This window comes from Leptodactylus fuscus, chromosome 9, assembly GCF_031893055.1.
Source record: "Leptodactylus fuscus isolate aLepFus1 chromosome 9, aLepFus1.hap2, whole genome shotgun sequence".
NCBI classification, from domain to species: Eukaryota; Metazoa; Chordata; class Amphibia; order Anura; family Leptodactylidae; genus Leptodactylus; species Leptodactylus fuscus.
In genome coordinates this window covers 10,266,687-10,282,674 of record NC_134273.1, presented here as the reverse complement: position 1 = coordinate 10,282,674, position 15,988 = coordinate 10,266,687, and the positions used below count along the sequence as shown (strand labels likewise).

Below are 15,988 nucleotides of genomic sequence, written 5' to 3'. Positions count from 1 at the left end.
TCGATTTGGTGGTGGATGACCAGCAACCCACCCTCATCGATGATGATGTGACGCAGTTGCCGTCAGGGCATCCAGTTGACCGGCGCATTGTGCGGGAGGAGGAGATGAGACAGGAGTTGGAAGAGGAAGTGGTGGATGATGAGGACACTGACCCGACCTGGACAGGGGGGATGTCAAGCGGGGAAAGTAGTGTGGATGTTGAGGCAGGTGCAGCACCAAAAAGGGTAGCTAGAGGCAGAGGCAGAGGTCAGCAGCTTAGGCGAAGCCAGGCCACACCCGGAATCTCCCAAGATGTTCCAGTTCGTACCCAGCCCCGAAAAACTCCCACCTCGAGGGCACGTTTCTCGAAGGTGTGGAGTTTTTTCAAGGAATGCGCCGAGGACAGATATAGTGTTGTCTGCACAATTTGCCTCTCGAAATTGATTAGGGGCTCTGAGAAGAGCAACCTGTCCACCACTTCAATGCGCCGTCATTTGGAATCCAAGCACTGGAATCAGTGGCAGGCAGCAACGGCAGGACAAAGGCCGCCTGCCGTTCACGCCACTGCCACTGCCTCTGCCACTGCCTCTGCCTCTGCCACTGCCACTGCTGACTGTGCTGGCGATGCACTCCAGAGGACGAGCCAGGACACCACTTCATCTGCCTCCGCCACTTTGTTGACTTCTCCCTCATCCTCCCCTGGTCCTGTCTTATCTCCTTCTCCTGCACCATCAAAGGCACCATCAGGCGTTTCTTTACAACAACCCACCATCTCTCAGACATTGGAGCGGCGGCAGAAATACACTGCTAACCACCCACACGCGCAAGCCTTGAACGCCAACATCGCTAAACTGCTGGCCCAGGAGATGTTGGCGTTCCGGCTTGTTGAAACTCCCGCCTTCCTGGACCTGATGGCAACTGCGGCACCTCGCTATGCCGTCCCTAGCCGTCACTACTTCTCCCGGTGTGCCGTCCCCGCCTTGCACCAGCACGTGTCACTCAACATCAGGCGGGCCCTTAGTTCCGCGCTTTGCACAAAGGTCCACTTGACCACCGACGCGTGGACAAGTGCATGCGGACAGGGACGCTACATTTCACTGACGGCACACTGGGTGAATGTAGTTGAGGCTGGGACTGCTTCCCAAACTGGCCCGGTGTACCTCGTCTCCCCGCCTAACATTCCTGGCAGGGACACGAGAAGAACACCCCCCTCCTCCTCCTCCTCTACCGCCTCCTCCTCCGCCACCGCCTCCTCCTCCGCCACCGCCTCCTCCTCCGCTGTTAGATTGACCCCAGCTACGAGTTGGAAACGTTGCAGCACTGGCGTTGGTAGACGTCAGCAGGCTGTGCTGAAGCTGATCAGCTTGGGGGACAGACAGCACACTGCCTCCGAGGTGAGGGATGCCCTCCTCGATGAGACGGCAATATGGTTTGAGCCGCTGCACCTGGGCCCAGGCATGGTCATTTGTGATAACGGCCGGAACCTGGTAGCAGCTCTGGAGCTTGCCGGACTCCAACATGTTCCATGCCTGGCCCACGTCTTCAACCTAGTGGTGCAACGTTTCCTAAAGAGCTACCCCAATGTTCCAGAGCTACTGGTGAAAGTGCGGCGCATGTGCGCCCACTTTCGCAAGTCGACAGTAGCCGCTGCTAGCTTAAAATCTCTCCAGCAACGCCTGCATGTGCCACAACACCGGCTTTTGTGCGACGTCCCCACACGCTGGAACTCAACGTTTCAGATGTTGAATAGAGTGGTTGAGCAGCAGAGACCTTTGATGGAATACCAGCTACAAAACCCTAGGGTGCCACAAAGTCAGCTGCCTCAGTTTCACATCCATGAGTGGCCATGGATGAGAGACCTTTGTGACATCCTACGGGTCTTTGAGGAGTCCACAAGGAGGGTGAGCTCTGAGGATGCGATGGTGAGCCTTACAATCCCGCTCTTGTGTGTTCTGAGAGAATCCCTGATTGACATCAGGGATAACTCAGATCACACAGAGGAGTTAGGGATAGCATCCGATCCGTCACAGCTGGGGAGTAGGTCCACACATCTGTCCGCTTCACTGCGTTTAATGGAGGAGGAGGAGGAGGAGGAAGAAGAGTTGTCCGATGATGTGATGGTGATACAGGAGGCTTCCGGGCAACTTCGAATCGTCCCATTGTTGCAGCGCGGATGGGTAGACATGGAGGATGAGGAGGAAATGGAGATTGAACTTTCCGGTGGGGCCAGAGGAGTCATGCCAACTAACACTGTGGCAGACATGGCTGAGTTCATGTTGGGGTGCTTTACAACCGACAAGCGTATTGTCAAAATCATGGAGGACAACCAGTACTGGATCTTTGCTATCCTTGACCCCTGGTATAAAAACAACATCTCGTCTTTTATTCCGGTAGAGGGGAGGGCCAATCGCATCAATGCTTGCCACAGGCAATTGGTGCAGAATATGATGGAGATGTTTCCAGCATGTGACGTTGGCGGCAGGGAGGGCAGTTCCTCCAGTAGGCAACCAAGTTCTCACCGGTCCACACAAACGAGGGGCACACTGTCTAAGGTCTGGGACACCTTGATGGCACCCCCTCGCCAAAGTGCCGCCACGGAGGGTCCTAGTGTCACCAGGCGTGAGAAGTATAGGCGCATGTTGCGGGAATACCTTTCCGACCACAGCCCTGTCCTCTCCGACCCCTCTGCGCCCTACACGTATTGGGTGTCGAAGTTGGACCTGTGGCTTGAACTTGCCCTATATGCCTTGGAGGTGCTGTCCTGTCCTGCCGCCAGCGTCCTATCTGAGAGGGTGTTCAGTGCAGCCGGTGGCATCATCACTGACAAGCGCACCCGTCTGTCAGCTGAGAGTGCCGACTGGCTCACTTTGATAAAAATGAACCACCACTGGATAGAGCCTTCATTTTTGTGCCCACCTGTGTAAAGCACCCCAACATGAAACTCCATGTCTGTACTCAACCTCTCCAATTCCTCCGCATCCTCATACTCATCCACCATAAGCGTTGCACAATTCTGCTAATACTAGGCTCCCTCCAACATGATTTCCCCCAACTCTGCTGGTTAGAGGCTCCCTCCACCCTGATTTCCACCAACTCTGCTGGTTAGAGGCTCCCTCCACCCTGCTTTCCCACAACTCTGCTGGTTAGAGGCTCCATCCACCATGAATTTGCCCAAACTGGGCTGGTTAGAGGCTCCCTCCACCATGAATTGGTCCAAACTGGGTTTTTTAGAGGCTCCCTCCACCATGAATTGGTCCAAACTGGGGTTTTTAGAGGCTCCCTCCACCATGAATTGGTCCAAACTGGGCTGTTTAGCGGCTCCCTCCACCATTAATTGGTCCAAACTGGGCTGGTTAGAGGCTCCCTCCACCATGAATTTGCCCAAACTGGGCTGGTTAGAGGCTCCCTCCACCATGAATTTGCCCAAACTGGGCTGGTTAGAGGCTCCCTCCACCATGAATTGGTCCAAACTGGGTTTTTTAGAGGCTCCCTCCACCATGAATTTGCCCAAACTGGGCTGTTTAGAGGCTCCCTCCACCATGAATTGGTCCAAACTGGGCTGTTTAGAGGCTCCCTCCACCATTAATTGGTCCAAACTGGGCTGGTTAGAGGCTCCCTCCACCATGAATTTCCCAAAACTTGGCTGTTTAGAGGCTCCCTCCACCATTAATTGGTCCAAACTGGGCTGGTTAGAGGCTCCCTCCACCATGAATTTGCCCAAACTGGGCTGTTTAGAGGCTCCCTCCACCATGAATTGGTCCAAACTGGGTTTTTTAGAGGCTCCCTCCACCATGAATTGGTCCAAACTGGGCTGTTTAGAGGCTCCCTCCACCATGAATTTGCCCAAACTGGGCTGTTTAGCGGCTCCCTCCACCATTAATTGGTCCAAACTGGGCTGGTTAGAGGCTCCCTCCACCATGAATTTGCCCAAACTGGGCTGTTTAGAGGCTCCCTCCACCATGAATTTGCCCAAACTGGGCTGGTTAGAGGCTCCCTCCACCATGAATTGGTCCAAACTGGGGTTTTTAGAGGCTCCCTCCACCATGAATTGGTCCAAACTTGGCTGTTTAGAGGCTCCCTCCACCATGAATTGGTCCAAACTGGGGTGGTTAGATGCTCCCTCCACCATTAATTGGTCCAAACTGGGCTGGTTAGAGGCTCCCTCCACCATTAATTGGTCCAAACTGGGCTGGTTAGAGGCTCCCTCCACCATGAATTGGTCCAAACTGGGGTTTTTAGAGGCTCCCTCCACCATGAATTGGTCCAAACTTGGCTGTTTAGAGGCTCCCTCCACCATTAATTGGTCCAAACTGGGCTGGTTAGAGGCTCCCTCCACCATGAATTGGTCCAAACTGGGTTTTTTAGAGGCTCCCTCCACCATGAATTGGTCCAAACTGGGGTTTTTAGAGGCTCCCTCCACCATGAATTGGTCCAAACTGGGCTGTTTAGCGGCTCCCTCCACCATTAATTGGTCCAAACTGGGCTGGTTAGAGGCTCCCTCCACCATGAATTTGCCCAAACTGGGCTGTTTAGAGGCTCCCTCCACCATGAATTTGCCCAAACTGGGCTGGTTAGAGGCTCCCTCCACCATGAATTGGTCCAAACTGGGGTTTTTAGAGGCTCCCTCCACCATGAATTGGTCCAAACTTGGCTGTTTAGAGGCTCCCTCCACCATTAATTGGTCCAAACTGGGCTGGTTAGAGGCTCCCTCCACCATGAATTGGTCCAAACTGGGTTTTTTAGAGGCTCCCTCCACCATGAATTTGCCCAAACTGGGCTGTTTAGAGGCTCCCTCCACCATGAATTGGTCCAAACTGGGCTGGTTAGAGGCTTCCTCCACCATGAATTTCCCAAAACTTGGCTGTTTAGAGGCTCCCTCCACCATTAATTGGTCCAAACTGGGCTGGTTAGAGGCTCCCTCCACCATGAATTTGCCCAAACTGGGCTGTTTAGAGGCTCCCTCCACCATGAATTGGTCCAAACTGGGTTTTTTAGAGGCTCCCTCCACCATGAATTGGTCCAAACTGGGCTGTTTAGAGGCTCCCTCCACCATGAATTTGCCCAAACTGGGCTGTTTAGCGGCTCCCTCCACCATTAATTGGTCCAAACTGGGCTGGTTAGAGGCTCCCTCCACCATGAATTTGCCCAAACTGGGCTGTTTAGAGGCTCCCTCCACCATGAATTTGCCCAAACTGGGCTGGTTAGAGGCTCCCTCCACCATGAATTGGTCCAAACTGGGGTTTTTAGAGGCTCCCTCCACCATGAATTGGTCCAAACTTGGCTGTTTAGAGGCTCCCTCCACCATGAATTGGTCCAAACTGGGGTGGTTAGAGGCTCCCTCCACCATGAATTGGTCCAAACTGGGCTGGTTAGAGGCTCCCTCCACCATTAATTGGTCCAAACTGGGCTGGTTAGAGGCTCCCTCCACCATTAATTGGTCCAAACTGGGCTGGTTAGAGGCTCCCTCCACCATGAATTGGTCCAAACTGGGGTTTTTAGAGGCTCCCTCCACCATGAATTGGTCCAAACTTGGTTGTTTAGAGGCTCCCTCCACCATTAATTGGTCCAAACTGGGCTGGTTAGAGGCTCCCTCCACCATGAATTGGTCCAAACTGGGTTTTTTAGAGGCTCCCTCCACCATGAATTTGCCCAAACTGGGCTGTTTAGAGGCTCCCTCCACCATGAATTGGTCCAAACTGGGCTGTTTAGAGGCTCCCTCCACCATGAATTTGCCCAAACTGGGCTGTTTAGCGGCTCCCTCCACCATTAATTGGTCCAAACTGGGCTGGTTAGAGGCTCCCTCCACCATGAATTTGCCCAAACTGGGCTGTTTAGAGGCTCCCTCCACCATGAATTTGCCCAAACTGGGCTGGTTAGAGGCTCCCTCCACCATGAATTGGTCCAAACTGGGGTTTTTAGAGGCTCCCTCCACCATGAATTGGTCCAAACTTGGCTGTTTAGAGGCTCCCTCCACCATGAATTGGTCCAAACTGGGGTGGTTAGATGCTCCCTCCACCATTAATTGGTCCAAACTGGGCTGGTTAGAGGCTCCCTCCACCATTAATTGGTCCAAACTGGGCTGGTTAGAGGCTCCCTCCACCATGAATTGGTCCAAACTGGGGTTTTTAGAGGCTCCCTCCACCATGAATTGGTCCAAACTTGGCTGTTTAGAGGCTCCCTCCACCATTAATTGGTCCAAACTGGGCTGGTTAGAGGCTCCCTCCACCATGAATTGGTCCAAACTGGGTTTTTTAGAGGCTCCCTCCACCATGAATTGGTCCAAACTGGGGTTTTTAGAGGCTCCCTCCACCATGAATTGGTCCAAACTGGGCTGTTTAGCGGCTCCCTCCACCATTAATTGGTCCAAACTGGGCTGGTTAGAGGCTCCCTCCACCATGAATTTGCCCAAACTGGGCTGTTTAGAGGCTCCCTCCACCATGAATTTGCCCAAACTGGGCTGGTTAGAGGCTCCCTCCACCATGAATTGGTCCAAACTGGGGTTTTTAGAGGCTCCCTCCACCATGAATTGGTCCAAACTTGGCTGTTTAGAGGCTCCCTCCACCATTAATTGGTCCAAACTGGGCTGGTTAGAGGCTCCCTCCACCATGAATTGGTCCAAACTGGGTTTTTTAGAGGCTCCTTCCACCATGAATTTGCCCAAACTGGGCTGTTTAGAGGCTCCCTCCACCATGAATTGGTCCAAACTGGGCTGGTTAGAGGCTCCCTCCACCATGAATTTCCCAAAACTTGGCTGTTTAGAGGCTCCCTCCACCATTAATTGGTCCAAACTGGGCTGGTTAGAGGCTCCCTCCACCATGAATTTGCCCAAACTGGGCTGTTTAGAGGCTCCCTCCACCATGAATTGGTCCAAACTGGGTTTTTTAGAGGCTCCCTCCACCATGAATTGGTCCAAACTGGGCTGTTTAGAGGCTCCCTCCACCATGAATTTGCCCAAACTGGGCTGTTTAGCGGCTCCCTCCACCATTAATTGGTCCAAACTGGGCTGGTTAGAGGCTCCCTCCACCATGAATTTGCCCAAACTGGGCTGTTTAGAGGCTCCCTCCACCATGAATTTGCCCAAACTGGGCTGGTTAGAGGCTCCCTCCACCATGAATTGGTCCAAACTGGGGTTTTTAGAGGCTCCCTCCACCATGAATTGGTCCAAACTTGGCTGTTTAGAGGCTCCCTCCACCATGAATTGGTCCAAACTGGGGTGGTTAGAGGCTCCCTCCACCATTAATTGGTCCAAACTGGGCTGGTTAGAGGCTCCCTCCACCATTAATTGGTCCAAACTGGGCTGGTTAGAGGCTCCCTCCACCATTAATTGGTCCAAACTGGGCTGGTTAGAGGCTCCCTCCACCATGAATTGGTCCAAACTGGGGTTTTTAGAGGCTCCCTCCACCATGAATTGGTCCAAACTTGGTTGTTTAGAGGCTCCCTCCACCATTAATTGGTCCAAACTGGGCTGGTTAGAGGCTCCCTCCACCATGAATTGGTCCAAACTGGGTTTTTTAGAGGCTCCCTCCACCATGAATTGGTCCAAACTGGGGTTTTTAGAGGCTCCCTCCACCATGAATTGGTCCAAACTGGGCTGTTTAGCGGCTCCCTCCACCATTAATTGGTCCAAACTGGGCTGGTTAGAGGCTCCCTCCACCATGAATTTGCCCAAACTGGGCTGTTTAGAGGCTCCCTCCACCATGAATTTGCCCAAACTGGGCTGGTTAGAGGCTCCCTCCACCATGAATTGGTCCAAACTGGGGTTTTTAGAGGCTCCCTCCACCACGAATTGGTCCAAACTTGGCTGTTTAGAGGCTCCCTCCACCATTAATTGGTCCAAACTGGGCTGGTTAGAGGCTCCCTCCACCATGAATTGGTCCAAACTGGGTTTTTTAGAGGCTCCCTCCACCATGAATTTGCCCAAACTGGGCTGTTTAGAGGCTCCCTCCACCATGAATTGGTCCAAACTGGGCTGGTTAGAGGCTCCCTCCACCATGAATTTCCCAAAACTTGGCTGTTTAGAGGCTCCCTCCACCATTAATTGGTCCAAACTGGGCTGGTTAGAGGCTCCCTCCACCATGAATTTGCCCAAACTGGGCTGTTTAGAGGCTCCCTCCACCATGAATTTGCCCAAACTGGGCTGTTTAGAGGCTCCCTCCACCATGAATTGGTCCAAACTGGGTTTTTTAGAGGCTCCCTCCACCATGAATTGGTCCAAACTGGGCTGTTTAGAGGCTCCCTCCACCATGAATTTGCCCAAACTGGGCTGTTTAGCGGCTCCCTCCACCATTAATTGGTCCAAACTGGGCTGGTTAGAGGCTCCCTCCACCATGAATTTGCCCAAACTGGGCTGTTTAGAGGCTCCCTCCACCATGAATTTGCCCAAACTCTGCTGGTTAGAGGCTCAATCCACCCTGATTTTCAAAACAAATGTTGGTGCCAACCTCAACTTACTACAAGGGCCAAATTCACTGCTGGTGACAAGCTCTCCTCACTGCAAGTGCCAAATACACATGTTTCAAGGTATTTTCCTACTGTCAGAGAGGTGGTATTGAGTGTGTAAAGTGTGTAGTTGTTAGGCTGTGATGTTGGGGTAATAGAGGGTCTTTGGTGTGTTAGATGCCCCCAGACATGCTTCCCCTGCTGTCCCAGTGTCATTCCAGAGGTGTTGGCATCATTTCCTGGGGTGTCATAGTGGACTTGGTGACCCTCCAGACACGGATTTGGGTTTCCCCCTTAACGAGTATCTGTTCCCCATAGACTATAATGGGGTTCGAAACCCATTCGAACACACGAACATTGAGCGGCTGTTCGAATCGAATTTCGAACCTCGAACATTTTAGTGTTCGCTCATCTCTAATAGTAATCTGAATGTGCATTAATTATGTGGCTAATAGTGTTACAGGCGGTATACAAACATACAAGAGCCGCAACAGGAGGAAACATATAGCCATACAAATTTACTAGGAAAGTAAATCAAAAGTTCTGTAAAAAAATAAAACATAAATTCTGTACAACTACAGTATATATTATGTATGTCCTTGTCATCTGTGCGGACAAATATAACTATTATAACACTACTCCTATGTACAAGAATATAACTACTATAATACTACCTCCTATGTACAAGGATATAACTACTATAATACTGCTCCTATGTACAAGAATATAACTACTATAATACTACTCCTATGTACAAGAATATAACTACTATAATACTACCCCCTATGTACAAGAATATAACTACTATAATACTACCCCCTATGTACAAGAATATAACTACTATAATACTACTCCTATGTACAAGAATATAACTACTATAATACTACCTCCTATATACAAGAATATAACTACTATAATACTACCTCGTATGTACAAGAATATAACTACTATAATACTGCTCCTATGTACAAGAATATAACTACTATAATACTACTCCTATGTACAAGAATATAACTACTATAATACTACCTCCTATGTACAAGAATATAACTACTATAATACTACTCCTATGTACAAGAATATAACTACTATAATACTACTCCGATGTACAAGAATATAACTACTATAATACTACTCCTATGTACAAGAATATAACTACTATAATACTACTCCTATGTACAAGAATATAACTACTATAATACTACCTCCTATGTACAAGGATATAACTACTATAATACTACTCCTATGTACAAGAATATAACTACTATAATACTACCCCCTATGTACATGAATATAACTACTATAATACTGCTCCTATGTACAAGAATATAACTACTATAATACTACTCCTATGTACAAGAATATAACTACTATAATACTACTCCTATGTACAAGAATATAACTACTATAATACTACCTCCTATGTACAAGAATATAACTACTATAATACTACCCCCTATGTACATGAATATAACTACTATAATACTGCTCCTATGTACAAGAATATAACTACTATAATACTACTCCTATGTACAAGAATATAACTACTATAATACTACTCCTATGTACAAGAATATAACTACTATAATACTACCTCCTATGTACAAGAATATAACTACTATAATACTGCTCCTATGTACAAGAATATAACTACTATAATACTACTCCTATGTACAAGAATATAACTACTATAATACTACTCCTATGTACAAGAATATAACTACTATAATTCCGCTGCTTTATATTAGAATATAAGTGCTGAATTAATGAATGTAACTAATTGTCTGCATTTCTAAGTATAATAATGAGAATAATTTAGGTAACAGTATATTCTATTTATGGGGAAATGCCCTTTAACCCCATATAAGTAGAGTATGTAACGCCATGGTCTGCTCCACATATACGGTATATTTCTATTAGCATTGTATAGGACGTCACGGTTCAGGGTCAGCTGTAATCTCATTAATAACTGAGTGGTAAGAATACACAGACAGAACAGCAATGTGTATGTGAACACTGTCAAAACCAATTACCTGCAGGAGAAGGGCAGTAGCAATAGGATAAACGGTTTAACAGAGAAGGTCACATTATATTGCTTCATCCATCCTAAAATTGCTGTCAATTAGAGGGTACATGGATTGGGACTCTGAGCAGGATTTGTGTTGTAAATGAACCATTATAACCGTGACCCGGCTCCTGAAACTTAATATTACAAGTGATATCATTACATCCAGGTTCAGAGAACAGGTAGAACAAGCCAGTGACTCCACATCTGTCTCCTCGTGTAATGGCTCCGGAACAGGAGAATCTGCAAAAACATCCCATAATAATACCCTCAGTCCTCATAATAGGATACAATGGGCAGTCACATGGGGCAGAAGCTCAACTGTTACTGCTGGGGCATGTACATACATAGATAGATAGATAGATAGATAGATAGATAGATAGATAGATAGATAGATAGATAGATAGATAGATAGATAGGAGATAGATAGATAGATAGATAGATAGATAGATAGATAGGAGATAGATAGATAGATAGATAGATAGATAGATAGATAGATAGATAGGAGATAGATAGATAGATAGATAGATAGATAGATAGAGAGATAGATAGATGATAGATAGATAGATAGATAGATAGATAGATAGATGATAGATAGATAGATAGATAGATAGATAGATAGATAGATAGGAGATAGATAGATAGATAGATAGATAGATAGATAGATAGATAGGAGATAGATAGATAGATAGATAGATAGATAGATAGATAGATAGATAGGAGATAGATAGATAGATAGATAGATAGATAGATAGATAGATAATAGATAGATAGATAGATAGATAGATAGATAGATGACAGATAGATAGGAGATAGATAGATAGGAGATAGATAGATAGATAGATAGATAGATAGATAGGAGATAGATAGATAGATAGATAGATAGATGATAGATAGATAGATAGATAGATAATAGATAGATAGATAGATAGATAGATAGATAGATAGGAGATAGATAGATAGATAGATAGATAGATAGGAGATAGATAGATAGATAGATAGATAGATAGATGATAGATAGATAGATAGATAGATAGATAGATGATAGATAGATAGATAGATAGATAGATAGATGACAGATAGATAGGAGATAGATAGATAGATAGATAGATAGATAGATAGATAGATAGGAGATAGATAGATAGATAGATAGATAGATAGGAGATAGATAGATAGATAGATAGATAGATAGATAGATAGATAGGAGATAGATAGATAGGAGATAGATAGATAGATAGATAGATAGATAGGAGATAGATAGATAGATAGATAGATAGATAGATAGATAGATAGATAGATAGGAGATAGATAGATAGATAGATAGATAGATAGATAGATAGATAGATAGGAGATAGATAGATAGGAGATAGATAGATAGATAGATAGATAGATAGATAGATAGATAGATAGATAGGAGATAGATAGATAGATAGATAGATAGATAGGAGATAGATAGATAGATAGATAGATAGGAGATAGATAGATAGATAGATAGATAGATAGATAGGAGATAGATAGATAGATAGATAGATAGATAGATGATAGATAGATAGATAGATAGATAGATAGATAGATGATAGATAGATAGATAGATAGATAGATAGATGACAGATAGATAGGAGATAGATAGATAGATAGATAGATAGATAGATAGATAGATAGATAGATAGGAGATAGATAGATAGATAGATAGATAGATAGATAGATAGGAGATAGATAGATAGATAGATAGATAGATAGATAGGAGATAGATAGATAGGAGATAGATAGATAGATAGATAGATAGATAGATAGATAGATAGATAGATAGATAGATAGGAGATAGATTATTCTGTGCATCTGAATGTTTACACTCTTTACAAGCCATAAATACCCGATATCTCATCTCGCTGTTCTTTACCCTTCGTGGACTTGTTGTCCTGTTCCCCTTGTAACGATCTTATCTGTCAGGTCTACAGATTGGGGTTGTCTCCAGGATCTGGGGGACACTAATACAAAGTGACAAATGAGGTTATTTAAAAACTGCAGTTTAGTAAGAGCTCGAGGCGTTTGTTACCTCCAGAGCATGACATCACAGGTGGCGGCAGATATGGATGCGTCATCGGTCCTGTGTACGGCTACATCTGCCTGACTACTTCTTATCAGGTGCCTCCACCTCCTCAGGATTTGTCTTACCAGTTTCTGATAATAAATGTAGATAGGCATACAGTGTATACAGTATATATATATATTTATAGTGAGAAGGTGACAGGCAAAGTGCTGGAGTCCTGATATATGAGCCCCAAGTTATTGACATACGTGTGGTCCATTGCATGTCTTGAGTAGGCCCCAGCACTAGGTGTGGGTCAGGGTACTGGGCCATTAAAGACTGCAGAGCCTGCACTTCAGGGCAGATCCTGGGAGCGAGAGGAGGCGCCTGGGTCTGTCCTGAACAACTGAGAGTCTGTTGAGACTGTACTATGCTACCTTGTTTTGTTTGTGTGATTGGTAGTAAGACACATGTACAGTTAGTTTTTACTGTTTAGTTAGTACTCAGACGAGCAGGGTTTTGTTTGACGTTTTACCTAAAGTTAAGGCTGTATTTTATTTTGCTTACTTTGTGCCTGGCCTGAAGGTTTATTTATTTTGGCGTATTTTTCCAAATAAATCTGTTTCCACCAGACATCATGTCCCTGTCTATAACTGGTTGGGTATATATATACCTAAATGACCACAAAAAAATTAAACCAAAAATGTTTCAAAAATATTTTTTATATCCTAAAATGTGCCCAAACCACAAAAAAATTTGCAAAAATATTTACTATATTATACAATATACCTAAACAACCACACAAAAAAATTAAACCAAAAATGTTTCAAAAATATTTTTTAGATCATGAAATGTACCCAAACCACAAAAAAATTAAACAAAAATTAGCAAAAATATTTAATATATTATACAATATACCTAAACAACCACACAAAAAAATTAAACCAAAAATTTTTCAAAAATATTTTTTAGAACATAAAATATACTCAAACCACAAAAAAATTAAACCAAAAAAATTAGCAAAAATATTTAATATATTATACAATATACCTAAACAACCTCCAAAAAATTAAACAAAAATTTTTTCAAAAATATTTCTTAGATCATAAAATGTACCCAAACCTCAAAAAATTAAACCATAAAAATTTGCAAAAATATTTAATATATTATACAATATACCTAAAAACTCCCACAAAAAAATTAAACCAAAAATTTTTTCAAAAATATCTAACATATTATAATATACACCCAAACAACAACAAAAAAAATTGAACCCAAAATTTTTCAAAAATATTTTTTATATCCTAAAATATACCCAAACCACAAAAAGTTGAACCAAAAAAATGTGTAAAATTATTTAATATATTATGCAATATACCTAAAAAAAAACCACAAAAAATTGAACCAAAAAAATTTGCAAAAATATGTAATATATTATACACTATACCTAAACAACCACAAAAAAATTAAACCAAAAATTTTTGAAAATTTTTTTTATATATCCTAAAATGTACCCAAACCACAAAAAATTAAACCATAAAAATTAGCCAAAATATTTAATATATTATACAATATACCTAAAAAACCACAAAAAAATTAAACCAAGAATTTTTCCAAATTTTTTAAAGCATGTCTTTGTTTCCTTTGTGTCTTTTCAGCTCCAAGCACAGCGCAGTACGGCATCACCGGAAGGGCAGAAATCCTCTTCTCATGTTGGTACCTGGTTTTGACACTTTCCTCTTTCACGAGCATAATCTACCTGAAGAACGTCGTTATACAATAAACCTACCCAACCACAACAAGGCTTTAAAGATGTCTGCGAAAATTTTGCTGATGACAGGTTGCGATCTGGTACTGTTTGTCTGGCGCAGTGTGGGATGTAGTCAGCAGTACGTATGTGGGGAATGATCGGCTTCTTTAGAATTGTTTTTTTTTTTTTTCTTTTTTTTTCTTTCTTTTTTGTAAATACTTTACTTCTCTCCTTTTTTTTTTCTTTTTTTTTTTTTTCCGATTAGCTGCATTACGTTGTGACGCAGTACACATTGTCCTTTTTTTAAAGAAAAAAAAACTAAAAAAAAAAAAAAACAATGACGTGACAGCTCTGAAATTACTTTTAGAGGATATTAATTGTGACTTCATGTTTGTAAATTTACGAGTTTTCAGAAAAAAGTCTGGTGACTGTCAGTGCGGATTATGGTTTACAAAAGTGAGCAAAAAAAAACAAAAACACCCCTTAGAATAGTAAAAAAAATAAATAAAAAAATAGTCGAGAGAATATCGCCTCGCAGCTCCGAGGCACGCGTTCTCTCGCCTTTCCGAAATCAGATTTTGAACTCATGCGTATCCGACATTTTCCATTTTTATTACAAAAAAAATAATAAAAAATGAAAAATATTGCCTTCAAAAGTTGACACCCGTTACATTTAAGCTAGATCGACTGCAAGTTTTTGGGTATCCAGATACAGTATTATACAAATAAAAATAAAAAAAAAATACGAGAAAAAAAAAAACTGCATGGAGCAGTTCAATTTATACCTGTATGTCTCGCATGGGTGTGCCTTCATAAAGTTTTATTAAGTTTTTTTTTTTTTTTTATTCAGATGGGGGTTTTATTAGCTTAAGGGGGGATTCAGTCTATATATATATATATATAAAAAACAAAAAATGTTGAAATGTACAGAACATATTTTTAGGAGTTCATATCATGTAGCCACCCAAGTGTGAAAGACTTTTTCGTGTGCTTATGAAGATGTCCATCCGTCGGCCGGTGTTCAATCTCAGTGTTCTCTTTAACCCATGCAGAGACCACACGTCTGCAGATTATCTAATGTAACAGCTTTTGTTGGCAGATAAGTGCAGCCCAATAGTCAATGCCGTTGCAGAACCGTTTTACGGGCAAATAGGTGTCCACAAGGACTCGGCTAGGTCCGACCCCAGCACCCTACGAAGACCCAGATGAAGCGAATGTTGCTGGTGGTCATCCAAAAAAAGGCGTACGAGATAGGCCGTGAAGTCTCTCGAACCATCTGCGATGTAGTTGAACTCTTCGCCCTAGGTTAAGCCATCCGTAAATCGGTCACACCCAAGTACCCAGTATGGAAACCGGGGCAGTCTGAGGGTTTGTTTTAGCCATGGTGCACCATTGACAGCAATAACCATAAATTGTTGACATTGGAATAGGTAACGCAAACCCTGGCCAAAGATTTTGAAGGTCGTTTCAAGGGCAAAGGAGATATTTTTGGGTTTAAAAAAAAAATTGCTACTCCAGTTCTCTACCTTGGGTCCAGCCAACTCCAGAGACGTATCGTGGATGGAGGCGTCCTAGAAAAAGCTATATATTGTTACAGATTATATTAATGTTTACTACTAGTGATGGGGTGGGGGAGGGGATTGAGTCTTTTTTATCCCTTTTGGTGATAGACATAAGAATGACCGCCATCTTTACCGCTAAATACGACATTTAGAAGTGGGAATAC

The 15,988-nt window shown here is 43.7% G+C and overlaps 1 protein-coding gene across 1 annotated transcript in view; it reads left to right on the top strand.

Annotated features, from left to right (window-relative positions):
• The window catches only part of NEGR1 (neuronal growth regulator 1), a 378,159-nt gene extending 363,559 nt beyond the window's left edge, over positions 1-14,600 (top strand). Inside the window, exon 7 of the mRNA XM_075287254.1 lies at positions 14,171-14,600. Within this exon, the coding sequence (XP_075143355.1) occupies positions 14,171-14,295 (125 nt within the window). The 3' untranslated portion in view covers positions 14,296-14,600. The remainder of the gene's footprint in view (positions 1-14,170) is intronic.
• Positions 14,601-15,988: the final 1,388 nt, after the last annotated feature.